The 25984-nt window shown below is 44.4% G+C and overlaps 1 protein-coding gene across 1 annotated transcript in view; it reads right to left on the reverse strand.

The window, feature by feature from the left end:
* Positions 1-25984, reverse strand: part of nrxn2b (neurexin 2b) — a 919866-nt gene that overhangs the window by 436754 nt on the left and 457128 nt on the right. Inside the window, exons 12-14 of the mRNA XM_056300763.1 lie at positions 17802-17921; positions 16095-16476; positions 11529-11719 (exon numbers count right to left, since the gene is read on the reverse strand). Of these exons, the coding sequence (XP_056156738.1) occupies positions 11529-11719; positions 16095-16476; positions 17802-17921 (693 nt within the window). The remainder of the gene's footprint in view (positions 1-11528; positions 11720-16094; positions 16477-17801; positions 17922-25984) is intronic.

Below are 25984 nucleotides of genomic sequence, written 5' to 3' on the forward strand. Positions count from 1 at the left end.
ACACGAGCCCTGTCATCTCCTGCTGTACTCATCAAAGGTAAGCTAATTTACACTTTCAGACCACAGTAGCCTATTGCCTGACGGTAACACAACTTCTGAACATGTTTCCATATCCACTCTTTGTGGTGACCTGACTGAGGGGGTTCAGGCCTATACAAAACAGCGGTGGAGATAGTGCATCACCTTGGTATATGCCACATTTGATGGTTACGTGTGTGGTTGTCTTCGAGTTAGCCTCTAGCGTTGTTTTCCACTGCCGCACCGAGTTCTTGATGAAGGCTACTAGTGTCCTGTTGTCTTTGTATAGCGCCGAGCCCTCCAGTAACCATGTGTGGGGCATCGAATCATACACTTTCTTAAAATCAGCCTAGGCTGTGCTCAGGTTGGTCTGTCCGGTTCTCATCTTGGGTGAGTGCTCTATCAACCGGTAGCTGATGCTTTGACCCGCCGGTGTTGTTCCAGATTCCTTTCTGCGTTTCGCTCATGTATTGATTCATGTGCCCTTTCAGCTTATCTGCAATGATGCCTGACAGGATCTTCCATGCTGTGGAGAGGCAGGTTATTGGCCGGTAGATTGGTGTGTGTGTGTGTGTGTGTGTGTGTGTGTGTGTGTGTGTGTGTGTGTATACACAGTAGCATTCTGTGGGGTTTCAACAAGGGCCTTCAGTAATGAACTGCACCCCCCCACCCCCCCAACACACACATACGCCCACACACATACGATCAACATGTCATGTCAATACTTTGTAATAAAGTTTATTAAAATGTAAAAAAAAAAGAAAAAAAAGAAAACAGGCCCCTGGGTTATTCTGTCACCACACAACAAAATTTGATTGGCTGATGATACAATCACTCAAAGTTGTAATCAGTTTGTAACTTCGGACTTCAAGGAAAGGCTAGCAATACACACTATTGCTGGTCGAAGGAACTGTGCTGTGTTTAGATTACATAGGAAATCACTGCTCAGCCCCACGAGAACACAAGTCTTTGAATTCAGACACATTTCAGGGACACTTCAATTAAACTATGAAATTATGATTTTGACTTTGACAGAACTACTACTACTACTACTTTCGGCTGCTCCCATTAGGAGTCGCCACAGCAGATCATCCATTTCCATCTCTTCCTGTTCTCTACATCGTCCTCTGTCACACCAGCCACCTGCATGTCCTCCCTCACCACATCCATAAACCTCCTCTTTGGCCTTCCTCTTTTCCTCTTCCCTGGCAGCTCCATATTCAGCATCCTTCTCCCAATATACCCAGCATCTCTCCTCCACACATGTCCAAGCCATCTCAATCTTGTCTCTCTCGCCTTGTCTCCAAACCGTCCATCCTGAGCTGTCCCTCTAATATACTCGTTCCTAATCCTGTCCTTCTTCATCACCCCCAATGAAAATCTTAGCATCTTCAACTCTGCCACCTCCAGCTGCGCCTCCTGTCTTTTCATCAGTGCCACTGTCTCCAAACCATACAACATAGCTGGTCTCACTACCATCTTGTAAACCTTCCCTTTAACTCTTGCTCATACCCTTCTGTCACACATCACTCCTGACACTCATCTCCACCCACTCCACCCTGCCTGCACTCTCTTCTTCACCTCTCTTCTGCACTCCCCGTTACTTTAGACAGTTGACCCCAAGTATTTAAACTCATACGCCTTCATCACCTCTACTCCTTGCATCCTCACCATTCCACTGTCCTCCCTCTCATTCACACATAGGTATTCCGTCTTGCTCCTACTGACTTTCATTCCTCTTCTCTCCAGTGCATACCTCCACCTCTCCAGGCTCTCCTCAACCTGCACCCTACTCTTGCTACAGATCACAATGTCATCCACAAACATCATCATCCACAGAGACTCCTGCCTGATCTCGTCCGTCAACCTGTCCATCACCATGGCAAACAAGAAGGCTCAGAGCCGATCCTTGATGTAATCCCACCTCCACCTTGAACCCATCTGTCATTCCAACCGCACACCTCACCACTGTCACACTGCCCTCATACATATCCTGCACCACCCCTACATATTTCCCTGCAACTCCTGACTTCCTCATACAATACCACACCTCCTCTCTTGGCACCCTGTCATATGCTTTCTCTAAATCCACAAAGACACTATATATTTTTTTTTCTTTTCTCTAATCCCATTTCCTCTCTTTCCTTGTCTAGAAAAAGACTTTACAAGACATTTTTGTCAAGATCCAACCAGATTTGAATCATATATCTTTATCTTGGTATGGCAGCTTTTCTTTAATATGGCTGTGCAATGATTCTGTTTAAGGGGTTAATTGTCCATGTTCATATTGTAGACCTATGACACCATGATGTTATTTGATACTTGACTGATCCAATGAGTGACGTTAGTCTGGAGTGTGACCTTATTGGTCCATGTGAGTCAACCAACCTATCCAAGATGGTTTCTCCTTTTGTCTGGTAAAACAACCTGATGAAGGTCTGTGTACCGAAACGTTGCTATTAAATCTCTGACTGCAAGCAAAGAAAACACAGTGTGTGGGAGTCTTCTGCTCTGCTGTTGTAGACCCAGGGTCTTCTCCTACGCACCCGCTGACCTACAGGTGTGCAAAACTTCTGCTCTTACAAGTAAACTCTTGAAATAAGTATTATGAGACTTAAAACAACATCAAATAACTTGGCATTTTTTCCCCTTTTTTTTGCAGTGGATGCAATGGCCTTAAGAGAGAAGGGAACTGCACGAACCAAACTGGGATGAAAAGAGGCGCTAATCCAAAGTGATAAATACAAAATAAGATAAAAACGAATAAAGACGTGTTGTGAAACAGCAGAAGTTTCCTACAGTATCAGAAGGGAACTGCACGAACCAAACTGGGATGAAAAGAGGCGCTAATCCAAAGTGATAAATACAAAATAAGATAAAAACGAATAAAGACGTGTTGCGAAACAGCAGAGGTTTCCTACAGTATCAGTGCAGCGAGGTCTTGTGATTGGAGGGTTGGCAGCTGAGATGTTAAATAGACGCTGCACTGAAGTTATCTAGTGTTAACTAACTGGGGTTATATGATATTATTAGACCATGTGAGTAAGCCTTTAACTTCAGTAACTGGTGGTACCCCCTTTAGCAGTATTAAGGTCACCCAGACAGTTCAGCTGGCTTGAGTCCAACATATCTGCTTCGAGGGCTATTGACCTGTTATTTCCTTTTATCAGATCAATCAACTTGATGGGGTCGGGATTTCTTGCATGAACCCCTGGATTCAGATTCTTCAACAGCAAACACAATTCCTCTGTTGCAACTATTCTGATGTAGACTGTCTCATGCCATGTGACTGGCAGCCCGTCCAGGGGAGGCTCCCCGCCTGCCGTCCAATGACTGCCGGGATAGGCTCCTGCATCTCGTGACCCTATGCAGGATAAGCGGCTTGGATAATGGATGAATGGAGGGATGTGTCATGCGTTCATGGTTGTCGACTTGTTGCAAGACATATCTTGTGTGGAGCTGACAAATGGAGACTCTGACATTCTCTCATGGTGTTTGCTGGCACTTTCCAAAATTCATAGTTCTGTGAAGTACGCGCCCCGAGACTGCAAAGAAGGCCTGGAACGAGGCACTGCCGCCATTATGCTTCATTGTTGGGATAAGGTACCTTCATCAGTCATAAAAAATGTCATTTAAGTCAAAGTATACAACTCTCTCCGACATATTTTGGCTTATCCAGTTGGGTGGGTTTTTCCCCCCATATTTTTGAAAGGTGACTATGTAAATTTGGACAGTGGTGGCGTCCTCTTTATTATGCTCCTTTGCACACCATTCTTGTTCCTGTTGTTAGACTTTGAACACTGACATTCACAAAAGCCAGACAGACTTGTGGGTCCTCAGATCTTCCATCTGCTATTCTTTGATACTTTCTGGAATAATAAATGACTTGCTCTTGCAGCGATTATTTTGTTAGATGAAAAGCAACGGCGGTATAAACACATTTGTTTGTCACAGCACACTGCACGAGTCGTATGAAAAATATGTTCAAAACATTAATTGAAGGGCTTTTTTTCCTTTGTAACAGCTGCAGCGAGGATTATCTCACTCTCAGTGTTTCTCACTTGTTTGCAAGAAAAATTAGTTATCTTGTCAAATGAGCTTTTTTTAAACCATGTAAATGTCAACATGCCTTAAAAGCAAATCAGTACAAATCAATACAAGTTCAGGATATCTTACACTGCCAACCTTAAAGAAGATGAGAGCCAACACAACATTTTGATTGGTCATATACAGTTGAATAGGATTCAAGGATGCAAATTGCTATGATTTTTTTTTTTTGGTGGTATGTAATGAGTCCGATAATGTCTCTTGTCCTCTGGCGATAACTAGGCACTCTCTTTCATTTGTGTTGTTACAACTAAATATTGTATGACTACATTCCAGGATGCCTTAAAGCAGCTGCGTTTGTATGCGCTTCCTGAAGTACTGTTTGTACCCTCCTTCGTGGCAGTTACCGCTTTATCACTGGCACAGCTTATGGCCTTGGCGGTGACATGAGAGAGAGAGAGAGAGAGAGAGAGAGAGAGAGAGAGAGAGAGAGAGAGAGAGAGAGAGAGAGAGGAGAGAGAGAGAGAGAGAGAGAGAGAGAGAGAGAGAGAGAGAGAGAGAGAGAGAGAGAGAGAGAGAGAGGAGAGAGAGAGAGAGAGAGAGAGAGAGAGAGAGAGAGAGAGAGAGAGAGAGAGAGAGAGAGAGAGTAAGAAGATAGAGTGAAGAGAGGGAGAAAGAGAGTGGAGAGACAGAGAGAGAAGAGAGAGCGTGGAGAAAGAGAGTGAAGAGTTGAAGAGGGATAGAGTGAAGAGAGAGTGGAGAGAGCATGATGAGATAGAGAGAGTGAAGAGAGAGTGAAGAGAGTGAAGACAAAGAGTGAAGAGAGTGAAGAGAATGAAGACAGTGAAGAGAGAAAGAGTGAAGAGAAAGAATGAAGAGAGAAAGAGAGTGAAGAGAGAAAGTGAAGAGAGTAAAGAGAGAGAGAATGAAGAAAGAGAAAGAGTGAAGACAGAGTGAAGAGAAAGTGAAGACAGAGAATGAAGAGAGAGAAAGTGAGTGAAGAGAGAAAGATTGAAGAGAGAAGAGAAAGTAAAGAGAGAATGGAGAGAGTGAAGACAGAGAAAGTGGAGAGTGAATAGAAAGTGAAGAGAGAATGAGAGAGTGAAGAGTGAAGATGGAGTGTAGAGTGAAGAGAGAGAATGAAGAGAGAGAGAAGACAGAGAAAGAGTGAAGACAGAGAAAGAGTGAAGAGAGAGAATGAAGAGAGAGAGAAGACAGAGAAAGAGTGGAGAGTGAAGAGAAAGTGGAGAGAGAGAATGAAGAGAGAGTGAAGACAGAGAAAGAGTGAAGACAGAGAAAGAGTGAAGACAGAGAAAGAGTGAAGACAGAGTGAAGAGTGAAGACAGAGAATGAAGAAAGAGAGTGAAGAGTAAAGAGAGCGAATGAAGAGAGAGAGAGAGAGAGAGAGAGAGAGAGAGAGAGAGAGAGAGAGAGAGAGAGAGAGAGAGAGAGAGAGAGAGAGAGAGAGAGAGAGAGAGAGAATAATTAGAATTAGTGTTTCTATTTGGACTGCTGTGAGCTATGTGGAGGTTTTGGCATGGTGGCAGGATTTGGGAATATTTTACCTTCATTTGTCAGGCACTGATATTAGCCAAAAAGAAGAAAGAAAAGAAAAGCCTGAGGATGATCAAACGGCTTATCTCAATTTTAACTTTGGCAAGCAGAGAGCTCATTAAAATACCTGTTTCTCTTTCTCTCACCCACCCCCTCTGCTGCCAAACCTCTCCTCCGTATTGTTTCTCAATTTGCTCTGCTTTTGTCGAAAAACAGAGCGTGTTTGACGTCGCCCGTTTGCAGTTGTACAAGCCATGCTCCATTAGCAAGCGTCCTCACAAGGATGGGCAGAGCTTTTTCAGACAACGTCAGATGAAGTTATGCCAAATTTTGCCTCCCCCCCCCTCCCTCCCTCCCTCTCCTCAGAATAAATAAGAGTGGTTTAGGTTCAGTGCATTATAGTTGTTCTTGGTGGTGTTTTGTGTACTTTACTTGCTCTGACTGTGTGTAATGATGACATTAGCATGTTTGGCATTGTCATGCTATTAACATAATGAAGCCGGGTGTTCCCCCAGCGGCCATGGAGGTTTCTGTTTATTTCCTCCTCTGCATGACCAACGCTGTTTACATCATCTTCAGCTCTGCAGAGGCAGTGAATGCATGGGGCAAACAAGAAACATGGTGATGGGGCGTCCGTGTAGCATAGTGGTCTATCCCGTTGCCTACCAACACAGGGATCGCCGGTTCGAATCCCCGTGTTACCTCCAGTTTGGTTGGGGAATAGCGTGACCCTCCCACACGCTACGACCCCCTGGCGAAACTCCTCACTGTCAGGTGAAAAGAAGCGGCTGGCGACAGCACATGTATCGGAGGAGGCATGTGGTAGTCTGCAGCCCTCCCCGGATCGGCAGAGGGGGTGGAGCAGAGACCGGGGCTCAGAAGAGTGGGGTAATTGGCCGGGTACAATTAGGGAGAGAAAAAAAATCCAAAAAAAGAAACATGGCGATAGCAGGAAGCCATGTGTACTTTTTTTTGCTTGGCTCACTTCACCAGTTTAGCTTCATGGAACCTATTCATTCACATTATCAAGTAGAAATCAGTGACTTTTGTCTTCATAACCAAGTCCTCCTCTAAAACAGCCAACGGACAGGAAGCAGCTGCTTATCATACAAAAAAACCAAAGGGCTTTGGGTCTTAGCTAGCTATACGTAATGCTCTTGTCAAATCTGTGTGTGAGACCCATCACAACAAACTACAAATCAAAAATTCATAGGCCCGAGGTCTTCTCCACCCTCACAGATGGCAGCGATGTTTTAACAAGGAAACAGTTGTTAACATGCTCACCGGCCGGCCATATTCTATGCTGCTCTGCAAACTGTCAAAGGAAACAAACATAAGTGTCATTCTCCGGCTGTATAGCTTCAACGCATCCTCATTTGAGACTTGTTCACCACACAAATAGCAATTCATTCAGCTTTCTCCTTTGGGCTATTGTGTTTCTCTCTTATCGTATTAAAACTGACAAACAGGGAGGTCTCGATGATGCCTATTCAAAACTGGGAAAAACTAAAATCTAAAAAATCTGATCAATTACATTAGAAAAGTTTAAAGAATTGTGCTTTTTTTGTTCAAAATTGTTTTCAATGGGGGCAAATAAACTGTTAAAAGTACCGTACTGTAGGACAGCTGGATAGCGTAGCAGTCTATCCCGTTGCCTACCAACACTGGGATCACCGGTTCGAATCCCAGTGTTACCTCCGGCTTGGTTGGGCATCCCTGCAGACACAATCGGCCGTGTCTGTGGGTGGGAAGCCAGATGTGGGTATGTGTCATGGTCGCTGCATTAGCGCCTCCTCTGGTCGGTCAGGGCGCCTGTTCGAGGGGGGGTGGTGGGGGGAATAGCGTGATCCTCCCACGCGCTACATCCCCCTGATGAAACTCCTCACTGTCAGGTGAAAGGAAGCGGCTGGCGACTCCACATGTATGGGAGGAGGCATGTGGTAGTCTGCAGCCCTCCCTGGATCGGCAGAGGGGATGGAGCAGCGACCGGGATGACTCGGAAGAGTGGGGTAATTGGCCGTATCCATTCGGAGAGAAAAAAAATACCCCCCTGTAATTCGAGCCTCAGTGCTGATTAGGAAGCTCTGCTCCTGGGGAGCATCCTCTGCAGCTACGGACTTCGGTGGTGGTGTAAAATGGGTGTGTATGCAGGCATGTGTGTGGGCAAATGTGGACAGAATACATAATCCTACCTGCTGTGTTAGGCATGCTAGTGTACTTGTATGTGCACATCCACGTAAACTTGTGGCCGGCTTCGGTGTGTACTCCCTTCATACTTGTACTGCGTGTGGGATTACTACATGTGGGATTACTACGTGTGGGATTACACTGTTTGAGCTGCGTGTGATGTTTCTACAGGGGGATTGGCCTGTGAGAACTAATGAATGCTCAATAAGACTTGGGAATAGAGGATAGAGACATCTTCCCACACCAAAGGTCCTTTGAAACAAGATTTGCAACTATTCCTCTTCTCACATTCAGCCAGCCTCTATCCCCTACAGACAACACTTCTTCAGATACACAAAAGAACCTTGCAAGAAATAAACACAATGTAATGGCTAACCATTCAATATCACCAAGGGAGCTAATGCCTATATTCCAAAGCCATGAAGTGCTCCTCCTATCATCCGCAAGCCATGGGGCCTCCATAATGGGAAAGAGGAGGCAAAAATAGTCATCAACAAATTACCAGCCTCCTGTTTCATTTGTGGAGACAAATGTATCGACGGGGAGGCTGTCATTTTGCACAATTTGAGTCTGCAAACGAGACGGCTCTTGCCACATGGCTGAATGGTGGGCAGCTGAAGAGCTTGTTGTTGCATGCTTGGCTGGTGGCGCTTCATTAGGAGGAGGTACCGTGGCCTGTTAATTACTCAGCCTGCTAGGATAATATTCCAGTTACAAGTGAGGGAGCACAGAGTATTGTAGGAAATGGAAGGAAAAAAAATGACTCAGTTATGTGTAGATCATTTCAGCAGCATTGGTGATTTTAAAGCACATAGTGAAATGGACAAGAGAAATGTTAAGGAAGTACAATGTGCAACTACGGTCAAGAGTTGAACATCAACTGATAATATCCAGGGCATGCTCCTCGTGCTCCGGCCTATAAAACCAACAGGATGCCTCAGTAGTAAGACGGCTATCTTTTCATGACTCGTCTTATTAAATGTCATACTTGATTGGTAGCAGTCTCTGCCACAGCCCTCGTAGCAACCATCAATCACTAACAAAACCCTCCTCATCACAGATATCAGTCGCATCAATTTAAGAGATTATCAGGGTAGAAGTGCTGCAAAGAGTGCACAAATGCACAGGGCCTTGATTGGTTTAATCTATCAGTCACATCCCGTTTGAATACCAAGCTGCATCTATCTCTACTCATAAAACGAGGCACGGTGGTCCAGTGGTTAGCGCTGTCGCCTCACAGCAAGAAGGTCCTGGGTTCGAACCCTGGGGTTGTCCAACCTAGGGGAGGTTATCCCAGGTCGTCCTCTGTGTGGAGTTTGCATGTTCCCCCCCATGTCCGCAGTGGGGTTTTCTCTGGGTGCTCCGGTTTCCTCCCACCATCAAAAAAGACATGCATGTTAGAGTTAATACTCCTGTCTGTGCCCCTGAGCAAGGCAATGGAAAGAAGAACTGGAGTTGGTCCCTGGGTGCTGCACGGCGGCTGCCCACTTCTCCTAGCTACACAGCTAGGATGGGATGAATGTAGAGAGGAATTTCCCCACAGTGATTAATATAGTATATCAAAATAAAAATTTAAAAAAGCATTGTTTAAGTATCTGGTTATCTATTTATTTATCTATCTATTTATTTATTTTTATTGACGTATCACTGACGTATCACATGCTGGTTTACTCTTGCCAAGTTCGTCATCTTTATCCCCTGTACTTCTGACTTATAATAAGGCCTTCCTCTACTGATTGTGCTCAGTACCCTTCCCTGGAACCCACACTGAGGACACCGGCATAGTGCCATTTATCTACATCCTCCCCTTTTATGATTAACATAGTGCTTTTTAATTGCACCATGCAGGCCCAAGAGCACAAACCCCCACCTCAACCCCCACCAACCTCCCAAAAAAAAATTGGACGTTCATCAATGTATCTTGGCTCTCAGAAAAAGCTTGGGGTGCCTTTTGATCATTTGATTCCTCACATCCTCTAGAGCCCCCTCCTGGACTTCTAACCGCCGATGAATCTTACAAAACAACCCTCTGAACCCTCGACAGCTTCCCTCAATTCACGAGGGTATGGCACACACGTTATTCGAGACACTCACTCACGGCGAATACCCATCTTGGTGCAGTCAGCAGCATCGGTGCCTGCAACACTGCCCTCTCCCCCCTCTCATCCATTACCACCGTCTTATGGCTTCTTTCCTCCGACTCAGTGGAGGGGGGTCCCAATTCTCTCAGCAGCTTTTTTTGTTCCTTTTCTTGTCTCTCCTTTTATTTCCATGCTGTGGCCCTCTTGCTCCGTGGCCAGCCTCTCTCAAACATCCAAATGGCATGTTAGAGAGAACTTGACTTCTGAAGTCTGTAGCCTGCAATTACCTCAGCCACACGCGGACCGAGCAACAGAGCTACCCATTCACAGTGAAGTGGCTTTTCAGCATGACCATTACTTCAAGATGCTTCACCCGCACGGGGCTTTACACCGAGAGCTAAAAGTCTCTTCATGAAAGGATAGGTATCACTGGAAATATAGGTTGAAAGTCAAATGCAGACAAGGTGACTTTTTTTTAAAGTCCAGACTGGCAGCACGATGGAACGAGAGAAGAGCGTAAATAAAGTAAGATACAAGAGTGGCGTGATGGTTTGTTACTGCCCCCTCGTCTCCAGCGTAAGATTTTTATCATTTTGGAGTATCAATTGGCTATCAAAAGGATATAGCTGGAATATCAAGAGGATATGGCTCAGATTATTGCTCTATTCTAACCTAAAAAATCAGCTGGGGGGGGGGGGGTGTCGCGGTCGTCGAGGAGCAGATTCAAACTTACCGACAGGATTTAGTTCCCGCCCCCAATGTGAATGTTCCCCCGAGCCGCTGCACTAGAATCACCAACACCACACGACCGAACAAACATACTTCACATGCACAGAAACAAATCAACCGCGGAAGTGCAGTCAGATGAAGACCAGATTCATCTGAACCTTGGATTGTCTCAGCAATTCCCCTGACTTCACCAAAGCAATATAACATGGCGGAAAAGTGAAATTTTAGCAGTGTTTGGCAAATGTAATAAATTGCCTGGAAAATTTTGAATGAAAAACACCCCTCTCTGAATGGCAAAGGAATATCCATCCATCCATCAATCCATCCATCATCCAAACTGCTTATTCTGCTCTCAGGGTCATGGGGATGCTGGAGCCTATCCCAGCAGTCACTGGGCAGCAGGCGGGTAGACACCCTGGACAGGCCGCCAGGCCATCACAGGGCCAACACACACACACACACACACACACACACACACACACACACACGCACCTAGGGACAATTTAGTACAGCCGATTCACCTGACCTACATGTCTTTGGACTGTGGGAGGAAACCGGGGCACCCGGAGGAAACCCACGCAGACACGGGGAGAATAGGCAAACTCCACGCAGAGGGAGACCTGGGACGACCCCCAAGGTTGGACTACCTCGGGGCTCGAACTCAGGACCTTCTTGCTGTGAGGCAACCACGGTAACTACTGCACCACCGTGCCGCCGCATAGGAATATTCCACTTCAAAAACAAGTTGAAAAAAAAAATGTTAAAAAAAAACTGACCGGGAGTGCAAGTTAGAGTATCATAAAAATCAACTGGGATCACAAAGTTAAACTTCATTTGGATTTGTGTTGGAATTTGGACCGGCACTTGTGACCCGCACCGCGGGCAGCAAAAGCGTTAACAATATCTCCTTACCTTTCAGGTCCAGGTTGCGGGCTCCATTGGAGTGCTGTGTAACGGTGCGCGAATCGATCTTAAGGGTATGTACATTGTTGGCGTCCCGGGACACCACCACGTTGTGCCATTGGTTGTCATTGAGCGGCTTATCCGAGTTGCCCTTCATCAGCGACGGCCCGTTGCCAAGGTCGAAGACGTAGTGGACGTACCTGTGGGAAAAGAAGAGGTCGGCATGAGGACTGTATGTATGTGCAGCAGCGACTAACTTCCTGTGTGTCTAATCTTAATTACAAATCTTTTTTTTTATTTTTTTTTTACAGACGTGCTGGAGGGGAGGAAGATCATCAGAAGGCCCGTGGCGAGTCGGGCTCTTTGATTCTGTGAAAAGTCCCTGTCAATAATCCAATTTCTCTGCAAACTGGGGACGATTCTTGCGGCAGTGTGACTTCAGAAGTCATATTTTCCAATCAGAACGCCGTTCCCGCTGATGACATGCAACACTGATGACAGGACGCAATCTACACAGCACTCAGGTGAGGCGACTGAAGATGAAAAAACATACCTTCCCCTGCTATCACACTCACGCTTTCCCTCTCTCTCACTTAGTGTGCGCCTCCTTCTTCGCCCACGCTCTCTGATTACGTCTCTGTCTCTCGCCTCCTCGGCTGTTTCCTGACACATTTTGGGGAGGTCAGATATTTCCTCAACTCTGGAGACGCTGCATGATGCCACAGCTCTGGAGTTCTTCTTTGTGTACCTCTCAGTTTGACATGGAAATATAGAACTTCCTGTTGAGCAAGAGCCCGTTTGCCCGCTGGGCAGACGAGGTGGCACTTCTTCTTCGTGCACACAAAGATGGCTGTGTTTTGTGTTATTTGGTTGTGGCTATTGTGGCTGTGTTTCACCCAGGCTATGTGTTTATTCTGCTTCCAGCAATAAGCAGTTTTCTTAGCTGCATTTCAAGAGCAAACATGCATCTTGACTGTGGTGTTATCTGTAACATTTCACTTTATTTCAGGTTATTCCAACTAGTCATTTCTTTTTTTGGGGGGGGGATTCACCCCCCTTTTTTTCTCCCCAATTGCATCCGGCCAATTATCCCACTCTTCCGAGCAAGCCTGCTCGCTGCTGCACCCCCTCTGCCGATCCAGGGAGGGCTGCAGACTACCACATGCCTCCTCCCATACATGTGGAGTCACCAGCTGCTTCTTTTCATCTGACGGTGAGGAGTTTCACCAGGGGGACGTAGCGCGTGGGAGGATCATGCTATTCCCCCCAGTTCCTCCTCCCCGAACAGGCGCCCTGACCAAACAGAGGAGGCGCTAGTGTAGCGACCAGGAAACATACCCACATCCAGCTTCCCACCTGCAGACACGGCCAATTGCGTCTGTAGGGACGCCCGACCAAGCCAGAGGTAACACGGGGATTTGGACCGCCGATCCCCATGTTGGTAGGCAACGGAATAGACCGCTACGCTACCCGGACACCCCATACTAGTCATTTCTAGCTTCACCAGGCTGTTACTTCAAATCACTGAGTAATTTACAGGTCACAGTAACGCCCTCGTTTTGCTTATTTTATCACGTGCTGTGAATGGATTGTAAAATGTAGATTTTTTTTGACACCCTCTAAGTTAATATTCCCCCCAAGCTCTGCTTCTCAACTGCTTTACACCCTGTGTGCAAAACTTCCATTGAACTGATTCGTGGTTTCAGCCAACCGTGAATCATAACAGCACTGAATCACATCCCCCCTTACTGAGGTGCACTGCAATAGGTAATGAAGAGGTTTCACTAAATTATTGTATGGTTCATGTACATGAAACGTAATCAATTTAGCATTTAATCACAGCCAGTAATTGTATTTTATATGCACAACACACACACACATACACACACACACACACATTTCCTCACACTATCTCTCTCGCTCACTCATACACACACCGACACTGTCATGGAAATGATCTGTACCACAGTTTGAACATCTGGTCATTTCCATCTAAGGGAAGCCATTTTACACAGAGTTATACAACCTCCCATCCCTCCGTATCATGAATACAAGATCTCCTTTAAAGGGGATCTGGCCAACATAAGCATAGAGAAATTGATGCAGAATGAATAAAAGATTCCTGTTCTTTCACAACACACGTATTCCCTGCCATAGACCCACACATGTTCTCTTCTTGTGCACGAGCTCATGCGTATCAACATATCATGAAGGGTCCAGCCGGATCCTAGGGGGTTTTCCTTTTGTGTAAAAATCCATATGCCTATGGGGCCCAAGAAACATAATTCATGCTAGATGTCAAAACATGAGGGCATTAAAAGCCTTGGATACACAAGGTACACTGAACTCCACTTAGGAATTTCCCTGCTGCACCAACAAGAACATTTCTGGGGTTTGCAACTTTTTGTATGGTATTGTTAACTTTGAGGAGTCTCAATAAAACTTTTTTAAGGAGAAACAGTTCGTGTTCGAGTTTTTCTCAAGACCACAACTCTAAAGAACCCATTTTGGCATTGAAGGCGCCCCCCCCACCAACAGTAAACCATTTTAGTTGGTAGAAACCCTCCCCAAAAACAAAACTATTTTAGCTGGAACGGCTTTGCAAATGTTGACTGGTGGCCTCTGTTAAGTAGACTAAACCTCTACTTCCATGGAAGCGCCATAAACTCAAGTAGTACCGCATGCATTGTTTTACAACCAGGTCAATACCGGGAAAACTAAATGACTGTTTTGCACTGCTTGCTTTCCTACAATTTTGTTTTTAGATTTTTGCCCCGTTCTCCCCAATTGTACTTGGCCAATTACCACACTCTTCCGAGCCGTCCCGGTCGCTGCTCCACCCCCTCTGCCACCCCCTCTGCAGACTACCACGTCCCCTTTAATACATGTGGAGCCACCAGCCGCTTCTTTTCACCTGACAGTGGGGAGTTTCACCAGGGGGACGTAGCACGTGGGAGTCAACTGACTATCTCTATATTGTCATTCATTCCTGTTTGTTATATTGTCATTCAGTCATGTTTGTTATATTGTCATTCAGTCATGTCTGTTATATTGTCATTCAGTCATGTTTGTTATATTGTCATTCATTCCTGTTTGTTACATTGTCATTCAGTCATGTTTGTTAAATTGTCATTCAGTCATGTCTGTTATATTGTCATTCAGTCATATTTGTTATATTGTCATTCATTCCTGTTTGTTACATTGTCATTCAGTCATGTTTGTTACATTGTCATTCATTCATGTTTGTTATATTGTCATTCAGTCATGTCTGTTATATTGTCATTCAGTCATGTTTGTTATATTGTCATTCATTCCTGTTTGTTACATTGTCATTCAGTCATGTTTGTTATATTGTCATTCAGTCATGTGTTATATTGTCATTCATTCCTGTTTGTTACATTGTCATTCAGTCATGTTTGTTAAATTGTCATTCAGTCATGTCTGTTATATTGTCATTCAGTCATATTTGTTATATTGTCATTCATTCCTGTTTGTTATATTGCCATTCAGTCATGTTTGTTACATTGTCATTCAGTCATGTTTGTTATATTGTCATTCAGTCATGTTTGTTACATTGTCATTCAGTCATGTCTGTTATATTGTCATTCAGTCATGTTTGTTATATTGTCATTCAGTCATGTGTTATATTGTCATTCATTCCTGTTTGTTACATTGTCATTCAGTCATGTTTGTTAAATTGTCATTCAGTCATGTCTGTTATATTGTCATTCAGTCATATTTGTTATATTGTCATTCATTCCTGTTTGTTATATTGCCATTCAGTCATGTTTGTTACATTGTCATTCAGTCATGTTTGTTATATTGTCATTCAGTCATGTTTGTTACATTGTCATTCAGTCATGTCTGTTATATTGTCATTCAGTCATGTTTGTTATATTGTCATTCAGTCATGTTTGTTATATTGTCATTCAGTCATGTGTTATATTGTCATTCAGTCATGTCTTATATTGTCATTCATTCAGGTCATTCATTCTCTTGTAATGTGTGAGTCATAACTTACAAATTACAGCAGGTGATAATGTATGTTATTTCTTGTGTTCGTTTACTTAAAACAAAGGGTTGACATGTATTCGAGTGAGTATACGTTCCAGTCCATTAGTTAACTATTTGGACTTAGGTAGCATACTGCTATCAGATCCTGGAGTACATTTCCTGTTACAGTACAATTTGAATCTGGTCTCATCTTAATTTATTTCTATTTAAAGAGGGACAAATAGGTACTTGGTTACATACTGAATAAGGAAAAAATTGACAGCTATTCTCCCCAGTTCCCCCTCCCCCCCGAACAGGCACTCCAACCGACCACAGTAGGCGCTAGTGCAGCGACCAGGACACATACCCACATCCAGCTTCCCACCCGCAGACATGGCCAATTGTGTCTGTAGGGATGCCTGACCAAACCGGAGGTAACATGGGGATTTGAAGTGCCGATCCCCATGTTGGTAGGCAACGGAATAGACTGCCATGCCACCTGGACACCCTTCCTACAACATTTTAACTGCGATCCTGAAATGGCTCATAACTAGCACTAACATTCTAAGGGTTTCATCTCACCCCTTGACCAGCTCCACGACGATAAAATCGCTCCCATCTCCGGAGTTGAAGAGCATCAGGCCGTCGGGCGTGGTGGTCTTAAACTGAAAGAAGAGGTGCATGGAGGCGTAGGCCTGCAGCGTGGCTAGTGCCAAGTAGCTGCCTTTCGTTCGAAACGTCACCGGGTCTGCGATGATGTGGCGCATGCCGAAGCGGGCGTTCAGCTCGCAGTAGGAGATGTCTCCATTTTTACACTGGTCCAGGTAGGCCACCCCGTTGAAAGTCAAGCCCTGGAGGTGGCCGATGAAGTTGGAGGGCACCACGGAGATGAAGCGGCGCTCGGTCATGATACCCGTCTCTATGTTGTGGAACTCAAGACGCGTGTGGGCTCCGGTCATTTGGCCTAAAAGATGAAGGACGCAGAAAGCGCAGAGGGAGCATATATCAAAAACACCAATAACTTATTTAAATTATTTCTAATTGGGCACTAGAATCATAACAAGTTGGCTGTGTGTTGAGATTATTTGAATGGTAGGAATGTGAAAGATTTTAAAATGCTGTGGAAAAACACGTGGTTTAATATTACCTGAGGCAACTGTAATATCAAATTATGGCTAATATGATTTATGCCTCAGAACTCGTTAATGCCATCAGGGGTTACGGAGCATATGAAATAGCACTCTGACTGAAAAGTAATGTCTGCTTCTGACATGATTACAATGCAAAAACAGAGACCATGACAAAATGTTGGAAACAGTGCAAATGAACAGCTTATGACATGCCTGCAATGTGTATAAAGTTCACTAACGACAGTATGTTAAGATGAGTTTTATGCTCAGTGGAAAATACCTGAATGGTTAAACTTTCTTCTACAGAATACATTCATGCAACCATTTTGGGGAGGGGGACCCTCTACAAATACATTTTTGTGGGCAGTTTCTTGAATTTGTTCCAAACTGCATAATTAATGTGCGTCTACTATGAACTGGGCAGTAATACGCTTGGCAAGATACCGATTATGTCCTCTCTGTCAAAGCTCGACCCAGTCCTTGCAGGGCCTAGCATACAGGGTTTTAGTCTTCTTTTTTTTTCTTTCCATAATCCAGTTTGTCAACCAGTCAGAGCCGCCTCATCTTGGCTTGTTACTTCACAGGGTCATTCTTCGCCTCGGGCCTCTGTACGCCCACGCTCTCTTTCCTCACCTATCACATCTCTCTCTCACACCTTTCACTCATTCTTTGCCCTCCCACCCAATTGCCCAAGGGCTGGATAGGGTGGATTTTCATAATGCCACCTCTTCTGTTGACCTTTCATCATTTTATCGATGATATCTTCGTAGGTGGCTGGCCCATATCCCTTCTGTTGACATTATAGCCGCTCGGATCCAAATTCACAGACACTAAAGCCTTGGATAAGGGCTTGATTTGTAATTTCTCTTTAAAGCTCAGTGTTCCTGCATATCTTTAGGACAAGCGTATAGACGCCTGCCAGCATGAGTCATAACTCAGTTATATGTAGTTAACATGGTCAGTCAAATCAGGCTCACAAAACACAGACCATTTAAAAAAAATTTAACTGATGAACCAGTATGTGGCTAGGAATGTGGCTAGGAATGTACTATGCAGCATGAGGTGTGTGGTGCATTTTGAGCAACACACAGTCATCATACCCTATCATTGCAAAACCACTGCTTCTCCACGCAGATCCTGGATCCATGAGCCCACTAACCTTCTACAGTGACATTGTCCACAGACAGCTGCAGGTTCTTGCCTCTGCGCACCACCTTCACCATGTGCCACTCATTATCATTCAGTTTCTGCCCCGCATACAGCATCTCGGGTCCTTTACCTGAGGTGGAGTGGAGAGAAGTATGTATGTCACCCAGACGCACAGCAGGCGGCACACTTGCTCACATACACATGCAGGGCTCAGATGGATCTCAATTCTATTTTGGGAGAAAACCTGCGTGTTTGGCGGGGGGCAGCATGCCGAAAGACGCCTGTGCACGCACGCACGCACGCACACACACACGCACGCACACACACACACACACACACACAGAGAATCAGAATCAGAATACTTTATTTATCCCGAGGGGAAATTGAGTTCTATTACAGACACTCACGCTCTAATAACTAAAAACTAACAAGAGCAATCTCCAAGACAAGGATGTTGTCATTATTGCCTCATGCCAACCTATTTTCCTATGATCTGATTCTTCAACACAGTTTTGATATGATTGGGTTATTGCTTCCCTTAAATGAAGCTTCCCCATCCGACTATACTTATGCCCATGTAGCTCGGGATAATAAACAAGGTGGGGGTGTTGCCTTAATATATAGGTCTATTTTCAAGCTGACATCTAGACTTGAATCTAAACTCCAGTCCTTTGAAGCTCTTATTCAAAGTCCATCCCCTTCAGCCATGAATAGACTGCTCAGACCAGACTGTGATACTCTATCAGCCTACTGGCTCTTACTCATGATTTCTTGAAGAATTTGTCTCAGGTCTTGTTACTGATTCTGATGAGATTCTAATTCTTGGTGATTTAAATATTCATCTGAACAAGGCTGCTGATTCTCTAAGTAAAGCCTTTCTGGCACTAGTTGATACTTTTGGGTTCGCTCAGTTTGTTCAAGAGTCGACTCATTGCAGTGGTAACACCCTTGATTTGGTTTTATCTAAAGGGATAGCTGTTTCTGATCTGAATGTCTTGCCAACTACATCTGCTGTGTCAGATCATTTTCTCATCAAATTTGAAGCATTACTGGCCTGTCCAGTTGATGTCGGCACAGATGTAATTGCCACTCGCCACATTGGTCCATCCACTGTAGCTGCATTTGGCCAGCAGCTGCCTGAAGTCTTGGCTCCTTTCGCTGTACTGACTGATTATGTTGAAAATTTCACTAGTAACTAAATATGGCCCTCTCTAGTAGACTCCTTGATTCAGATGCACCCCTCACTACCACAGCTAAGCGACTAAAGAGGCCTACACCCTGGTTTAACGATGAGACACGTGCTCTTGAGCGGGACTGCAGGACACTGGAACGACAATGGTGAAAATCAAAATTGGAAGTTTTTTTTACCTATTGTGGCATGAGTGTTTATTGAAATACAAACGTGCTTTATCTGCTGCAAAAGCAGCGTATCTCTTTCGATTAATCAATATTAATAAACATAACCCCAGATTTATCTTTGACACTGTATCTAAACTTACTAAAAAGCAGCCATCAATTAGCTGCTCATCATTCACAGCCCATGAGTTTCTAGACTTTTTCTGCAATAAGGTTGATAAGCTCATAAACAAAATTAGCTCTTCAACTCCAGCTACTCCTGTAGATCCTGTCTTACCAAATTCATATCTATACAATGAGTCACTGATAGTCCCTGTTATTACAGCTTTTGAGATGATCTCTCTTGATACTTTGACTAAGCTCGTGTCAGTTTCTAAACCAACTACTTGCCTACTTGACCCCTTACCAACAAAACTTTTTAAAGACCTCTGGCCTTTCCTGGGACCTACAATGCTAGACATTGTTAATTTGTCACTTACTACTGGTACTGTTCCCAACAGTTTTAAGACAGCCATGGTCAAACCTCTACTTAAAAAACTGCACCTCAATCCAGGGTCTCTTAATAACTAACGACCAGTCTCTAATCGTCCATTCTTTTCTCAAGTATGAGAGAGAGTTGTGTATCAACAACTTTCGACACATATAGAAGAAAACCATCTATATGAACCTTTTCAATCGGCTTTCAGGGCCTGTGCTCTGACCAGAGTGGTGAACGATCTTCTACTTGCTATGGACTCTGATTCCACTTCCGTGCTTCTACTACTGGGACCTCAGCGCAACTTTGACACCACTGATCACTGTATACTATTAGACAGAATAAATTATAATTTTGGTGTCTCTGAGTTAGCTCTCTCTTGGCTCAAGTCCTACTTATCTGGAAGAACACATTGTGTCTGCTATAATAATATTACATAAAAATTCCGTCACATTAGATATGGCGTACCTCAGGACTCAGTTCTAGGCCCTCGACCTTTCTCTATTTATATTTCACCACTTGGCCAAATTATGCGCAGTCATGGAATAAAGTTCCATTACTATGTTGATGATACTCAGCTGTAATGTGCCTATAAGGGCTGATGATCATACTCAAATGACTAATTTAGAAGCCTGCTGGGCTGCTGTGAAAAATTGGATGTCACCAAGTTTTCTGCTTTTAAATTCAGATAAAACTGAGATGCTGGTCATTGTCCCTGCTAGACACAGACACCAATTTGATCAAGTAACAATAATAATCAAAAACTCTGTGATTACAAAGGGTGGGAGCCAAAAATCTTGGTGCTATGTTTGATCCCAGCCTTTCCTTTGACAAGCACATTAAAGAAATCACCAACACTGCCTTTTTTCACTTATATAACATAGCTAAAATTCGGTCTTTCTTGTCAATGGCTGATGCAGAGTCTCTAATACATGCATTTGTTTCATCCAGTCTATATTATTGTAATGTTCTGTTTTCAGGTCTGCCACATGCTAGTGCTAAAAATCTTCAATGGTTCAGAATGCTGCAGCTAGAATTCTAACTGAAACTGGAAAATTTGACCATATTACACCAATTTATATGTCTCCATTCATTAGCTTCCTATCCATGTTAGATCAGACTTCAAGGTGCTTCAGCTGACTTATAAAATCCTAAATGGGCTTGCCACATCTTAACTGTCTGATCTCTTTAAACCATACATTCCATCTCCAGCTCTTCGCTCCCAACATACAGGGCTCCTGTGTGTACCCAAAGTTAAAAAGAAGTCAGCTGGTGGCAGGGCCTTTTCCTATCGGGGCCTGTTCTTGTGGAATAACCTGCCTGCCATCAGACAATCAGAGTCTGTTGAGTCTTTTACATCCAAACTTAAAACTCATCTTTTTGCCTTAGCCTACAATTAGTTGCCTTTAAGTTGAGTGCTTCACAACTTGTAATTCATGGCGGGTCAGTTTCTGTCTCAATGAATTTACCAAGCACTATCCTGCCTATGAGGTTATAGCATATAGATTATTGATTATTGCAAACTTTTCTTCTCTCACGTCTTTTCTCTCTCTCCAAATGTCTTCTTTCTCTTCTTCTGTGTGTGTGAATGGTGTGATGTGAGTTTCCCTTGTGTGCACGTGTAGTCTGTCCTCCTCCCAGGTCTCCATGGTGATAGTGGTTGCTACCTGGAAACTGCTTGACATCCCCCTCATCACATTTTCTTTTTATAGGCTTATAAATCCACATAATTTTGTTATGCTGTTTCAATATTATATCCTTCTCTCACTCAGACGTGTGACTAATGTGTGTGTGTTTTTTTTTTGTCTACATGGTGATGGTGGTTGCGTGGCGTGGGTTCTGGGCTGTTCCGGTGGCATCTGGACACTGCTCAGCATTCTCCTCATCAGATTCTTCATATATTTTATAATTCCATTATAATTCTGTTGTCTTCTTTCAGTGTTGTATTATGTAAATTGGGTAAACACAACATCCATTGCACATTGTCCGTCTTGGGAGAGAGATCCCTATGTTGCTCTCCCTGACGCTTCTTCCTAATTTTTCTCCATTAAAGTGTTTTTTTAGGGAGTTGTTCCTAATCAGATGAGAGGGTCTAAGGATATTGCGTTGCTGTAAAGCCCCCTGAAGCAAATTTGTAATTTGTGATATTCGGCTATACAAATAAAATGGACTTGACTTGACTTGATTGTCTCTGAAGTGGTGGTGGATTATGGTTCAGACAACTGATTATGCACCTGTGCTCATACTCTAGCTCAGCCTGAATAATGACCGATGGCAACAACCTACAGCCCCACCACCACAGAAGGTTTCTGTTCCATTGATCTTACTGCATTAGTCAAGGTGGTTTGGGCTGCATTCAGACCGAATCAGGCAATGCATGAAAAACGCCAATTCTTCAATTCATTTGTATGAGGGTAGTGCATTTAGGCTGCGGCAGTGCATACCGCAGGGGGCTTCAGTAAAAAATTAAAAAATGCAGCGGCCATCTGGCAAGTGGTAGAACCAGAATCACCTTTTAAATGGAATGCAACCCAATGCCACGCCAAAGTGGCCAATCACGTAAGAGACCAGTGTAGAACCTGGGTAACCCCTAAATTTAGACACTGATTGGCTGACACTGAAGTCTTTGCAGGCCTGGGTGATTGCTTGTTGCAAGAGGTAGACATGTTAGGAGGAAGGAATTACAAATAACCATCACGCTTTGCTACTGGCTGTCAGACAATCTTGAGGGTTAAAACATTCCATGGGTGTGTACATACAATTGTGCCCATAGTAACAATTGATACATGAGGACCCAGAGCTGTACAACCCTGCCATGAGGGAGTATAAAGGCGTTAATCACCGTAAATTCTTTCTTTTGCGCCCCCCCCCCTTTTCTCCCCAATTGTACCCATCAAATTATCCCACTCTTCCGAGCTGTCCCAGTCGCTGCTCCAACCTCTCTTCCGATCCGGGGAGGGCTGCAGACTACCACATGCCTCCTCTGATAAATGTGGAGCTGCCAGCCGCTTCCTTTCACCTGAAAGTGAGGAGTTTCGCCAGGGGGATGCAGCGTGTGGGAGGATCACACTATTCCCCCCAGTTTCCCCTCCCCCCTGAACAGGTGTTCTGACCGACCAGAGGAGGCGCTAAGTGCAGTGACCAGGACAAATACCCATATCCGGCTTCCCATCCGCAGACACGGCCAATTGTGTCTGTAGGGACGCCCATACAAGCCAATGGTAACACAGGAATTCGAACCAGCGATCCCCGTGTTCGTAGGCAATGGTATAGACCGCCACGCCACCCGGAAGCCCCGTTTGTGGTTTAATGGCTGTTGGCAAAACACTTTTAGTTACATAACCACTTTATGGATTAGGGGGTTAAAGTTCACAACATGACGTCACACAAATGGGCAAGTAGTGACACGCCCACACCTCCGCAGACTCCTGGGGTAAGGTGCCGGATTGCTGGATTCAGTGTGAATGCGGCCTTACACAGGCAACATGGCGACCAATGACGGATGACTGCTGCTAATTATGCAACAACAGCCTGCAAACGGCACACCTCTCGTTTACGCCGCTCCTCCACGTTCAATAAGTGTAATCTTCAAACGGGAGACAACAGAAGACAAGCCCACGTGACATGTTGGGGAAATGTAACGGGGGGGGGTTGAACAGAAAGAGGAAATGTGCCTTTGTTGATGTGATCACAGGCTTTCTCCTGACTGATCCGAGACAAAGCAAGAAAGTACAAGCAGGGCGAACAGAATTAACTGCATTTTAATAAACGGCAAGCTCTTCAATGAATGATCACTCCATCCTCTTTTGTCTCTATGGTGATGAGTAGTTTTGTCTACAGTGTAAAAAAGTCTTTTCACAAAAAAAAAAAAACCTGCTCTAGCTGGATCTCACCAAGGACAGCAACGGGATTAAATAACCAAGAGAAAGCAAATCAAATCAGAGAGCCAGAGACAGCTGGCGGTCCGCGGCGATTGCTATAGGAAGTCAACATGGGAAGCTTTCACAGAGGAATCGTCACCTCTGTTCCAGCATATACAGAGCTGTGGAAAGCCCTCCAACGGTTCCTTTACGTGGAGAACCAGACAGCTTAACTGCTCATCCCAATGCCGCCCCTCTCACCAACCCCACATCTGCATTTCACTTCTCCCAATTTCCTCTCTCTTCTCCTCTCTTCCCTCGCTCTCCTGCGCTACTGAATGAGACAGTTTGATGCTGTGGCATTTGGCGTTGCAAAAATGCTTATTAGTGCCCTATTTACATAAGTACCCTTTCAAAGTGGGGCTATTTATATCCTTGACAGTGAAACAGCCTTATTACACTAAAATTTGAGGGACTTGTCAGAAGCAGCGAGTGACAGTGCAAAGTGTGGATTTTGAAGAAAGGAATCCTTCCCTCAGTGCGGCGTGACGAGTTGGTGTGAGTCACGGCGAGGTGGCGGGATGGCTGGTAGCTGCTGGTAGCTGTGCCAGGGTGTGTTTACAGAGTAGAAGAAGAAACATGCCCTTGGTTGGTACATGAGTATGGACCTTTTTTTTTTTTACTACTTTATTAATCCCCCCTGGGGAAATTCTTTCTCTGCATTTAACCCTGTGATTTATGTTGTTTTTTTTTCTTTCCCTTTTGCATCTGTCCAAGTCGGAGAATACTGCTGGCGTCGTGTGTGGCTGCCGCTTCTCCCTCTCGTAGCCTCCCTTCCCGTCCACCCGTGTAAGTCTGTGTTATGTTTATCTGTCATCTTGTTTCACCCTGTTTACTGTAAAGCGACTTTGAGTATTAGAAAAGTGCTATATAAGTTTCATTTATTATTATTATTATCATTAACCCATCCTAGCTGTGTAGCTAGGAGCAGTGGGCAGCCGCTGTGCAGCACCCGGGGACCAACTCCAGTTCTTTTCCCATTGCCTCGGTCAGGGGCACAAACAGGAGTATCAACCCTAACATGCATGTCTTTTTGATGGTGGGGGAAACCGGAGCACCCGGAGAAAAACCACCGCATACATGGGGAGAACCATGCCACCTTTGTCTTAACCTTGTCTTGGTCGACTTGGTCTCAAGTCCATACTCTAGAGTTCTCAGTCCCTTCTCGGACTTCATACAGTGACTTGAACTTGACTAGATCTCAGACAAAGTAGACTCATGGTAATTTTTCAAGACCGCTCGACTAAGAGGCTTCATTTTGGAAAGGAATATCGATCTTCCCCTGAGGAGATCAATCAATTGCAATCTAATCTAATTTGTTTCATTTTTTATTATTATTAATTCCCGTCTCAAACATGGTCAGGGTGTTTAACTTGCACTATTCTGTTGTCAGTCTTTACCGACATTTTGGCTCCACTGGTGTTGAGTTGGACTTGCTATCTTAAAGTCTTGGAGTTGACTAAAACTCGATAATCTTCGGTATTGGAAGAGAGTTAGGGTCAGCGAGGCGTAGACGACGTGGAAGCAATACCGGGTCTGATCCCATGTAAGAGCACTACGCTAACCGCAAAAAGTTACAGAAAAAAGTTTCAAAAACAAAAAATATAGCAACAAAAGTTTAACACAAAGGATTACAAAAGAATACGTGGTAAACTGACGTGCAGCGGCTTTCACAATGTTCTGGCTCCCTTGCGGTCTTTGAACGTTGCTTGCTTGATGAGCGTTCAACTCATCAGCAGAAGCTGAAAACACAAGCCCAAGTGTAAAGAGAAAAACGAGGATGCAGAGGGAAGGAGAAAGTCTTAAAAACCAGAGCAGGAGCATAGCCCTGGTTGCACAAGAAAAAAGAGCCAAGAAGGGGAGGGAGTGCTCAAAAGGTATAAACAACTTTTATAGTTTTAGGTGGATGTTCAATGAAACATGACACTTTTGTGGGCTACTTGAAGAATGCTCATGTTCCTTTGTTTGAGCAAGACCGTCTTATCTTCAAATGAAGAAGAATGGTCTTGTTGAAAAAGAATGATCTTGTTGAAGAATGAAGAAGAATGATCTCGTTAATGTCCTATCTAGGGAGGATATCTGAAGGCTACATATTTTTAATTAGCCTAGATACCCTCTCATTTCTGTCATAAATGTTGACACATCATGTAATTCAATGGGCAAACACTTCACTGCCACCATCCTCCACTTCACAGGTCCCAATCTGCCTCAGAGGGTCAAAATCATATGCAGGACTGATGAGAATTTTCGGAATATCAACAGAGTCAGGGTTAAAGGTAGAACCACCACCACATCCATCATAGAGCTGCAGTACACCGATGACAACGCATTAGTGTCCCTCATAAAAGAGGAACTACAGAGCATACTGGATGCTTTTGTGAAGGTATATGAGCAGCTTGGCCTGGCCATTAACATAAAAAAAGATCCATATCCTCTAACAAC

Source organism: Lampris incognitus, chromosome 20 (genome assembly GCF_029633865.1).
Source record: "Lampris incognitus isolate fLamInc1 chromosome 20, fLamInc1.hap2, whole genome shotgun sequence".
Taxonomy (NCBI): Eukaryota; Metazoa; Chordata; class Actinopteri; order Lampriformes; family Lampridae; genus Lampris; species Lampris incognitus.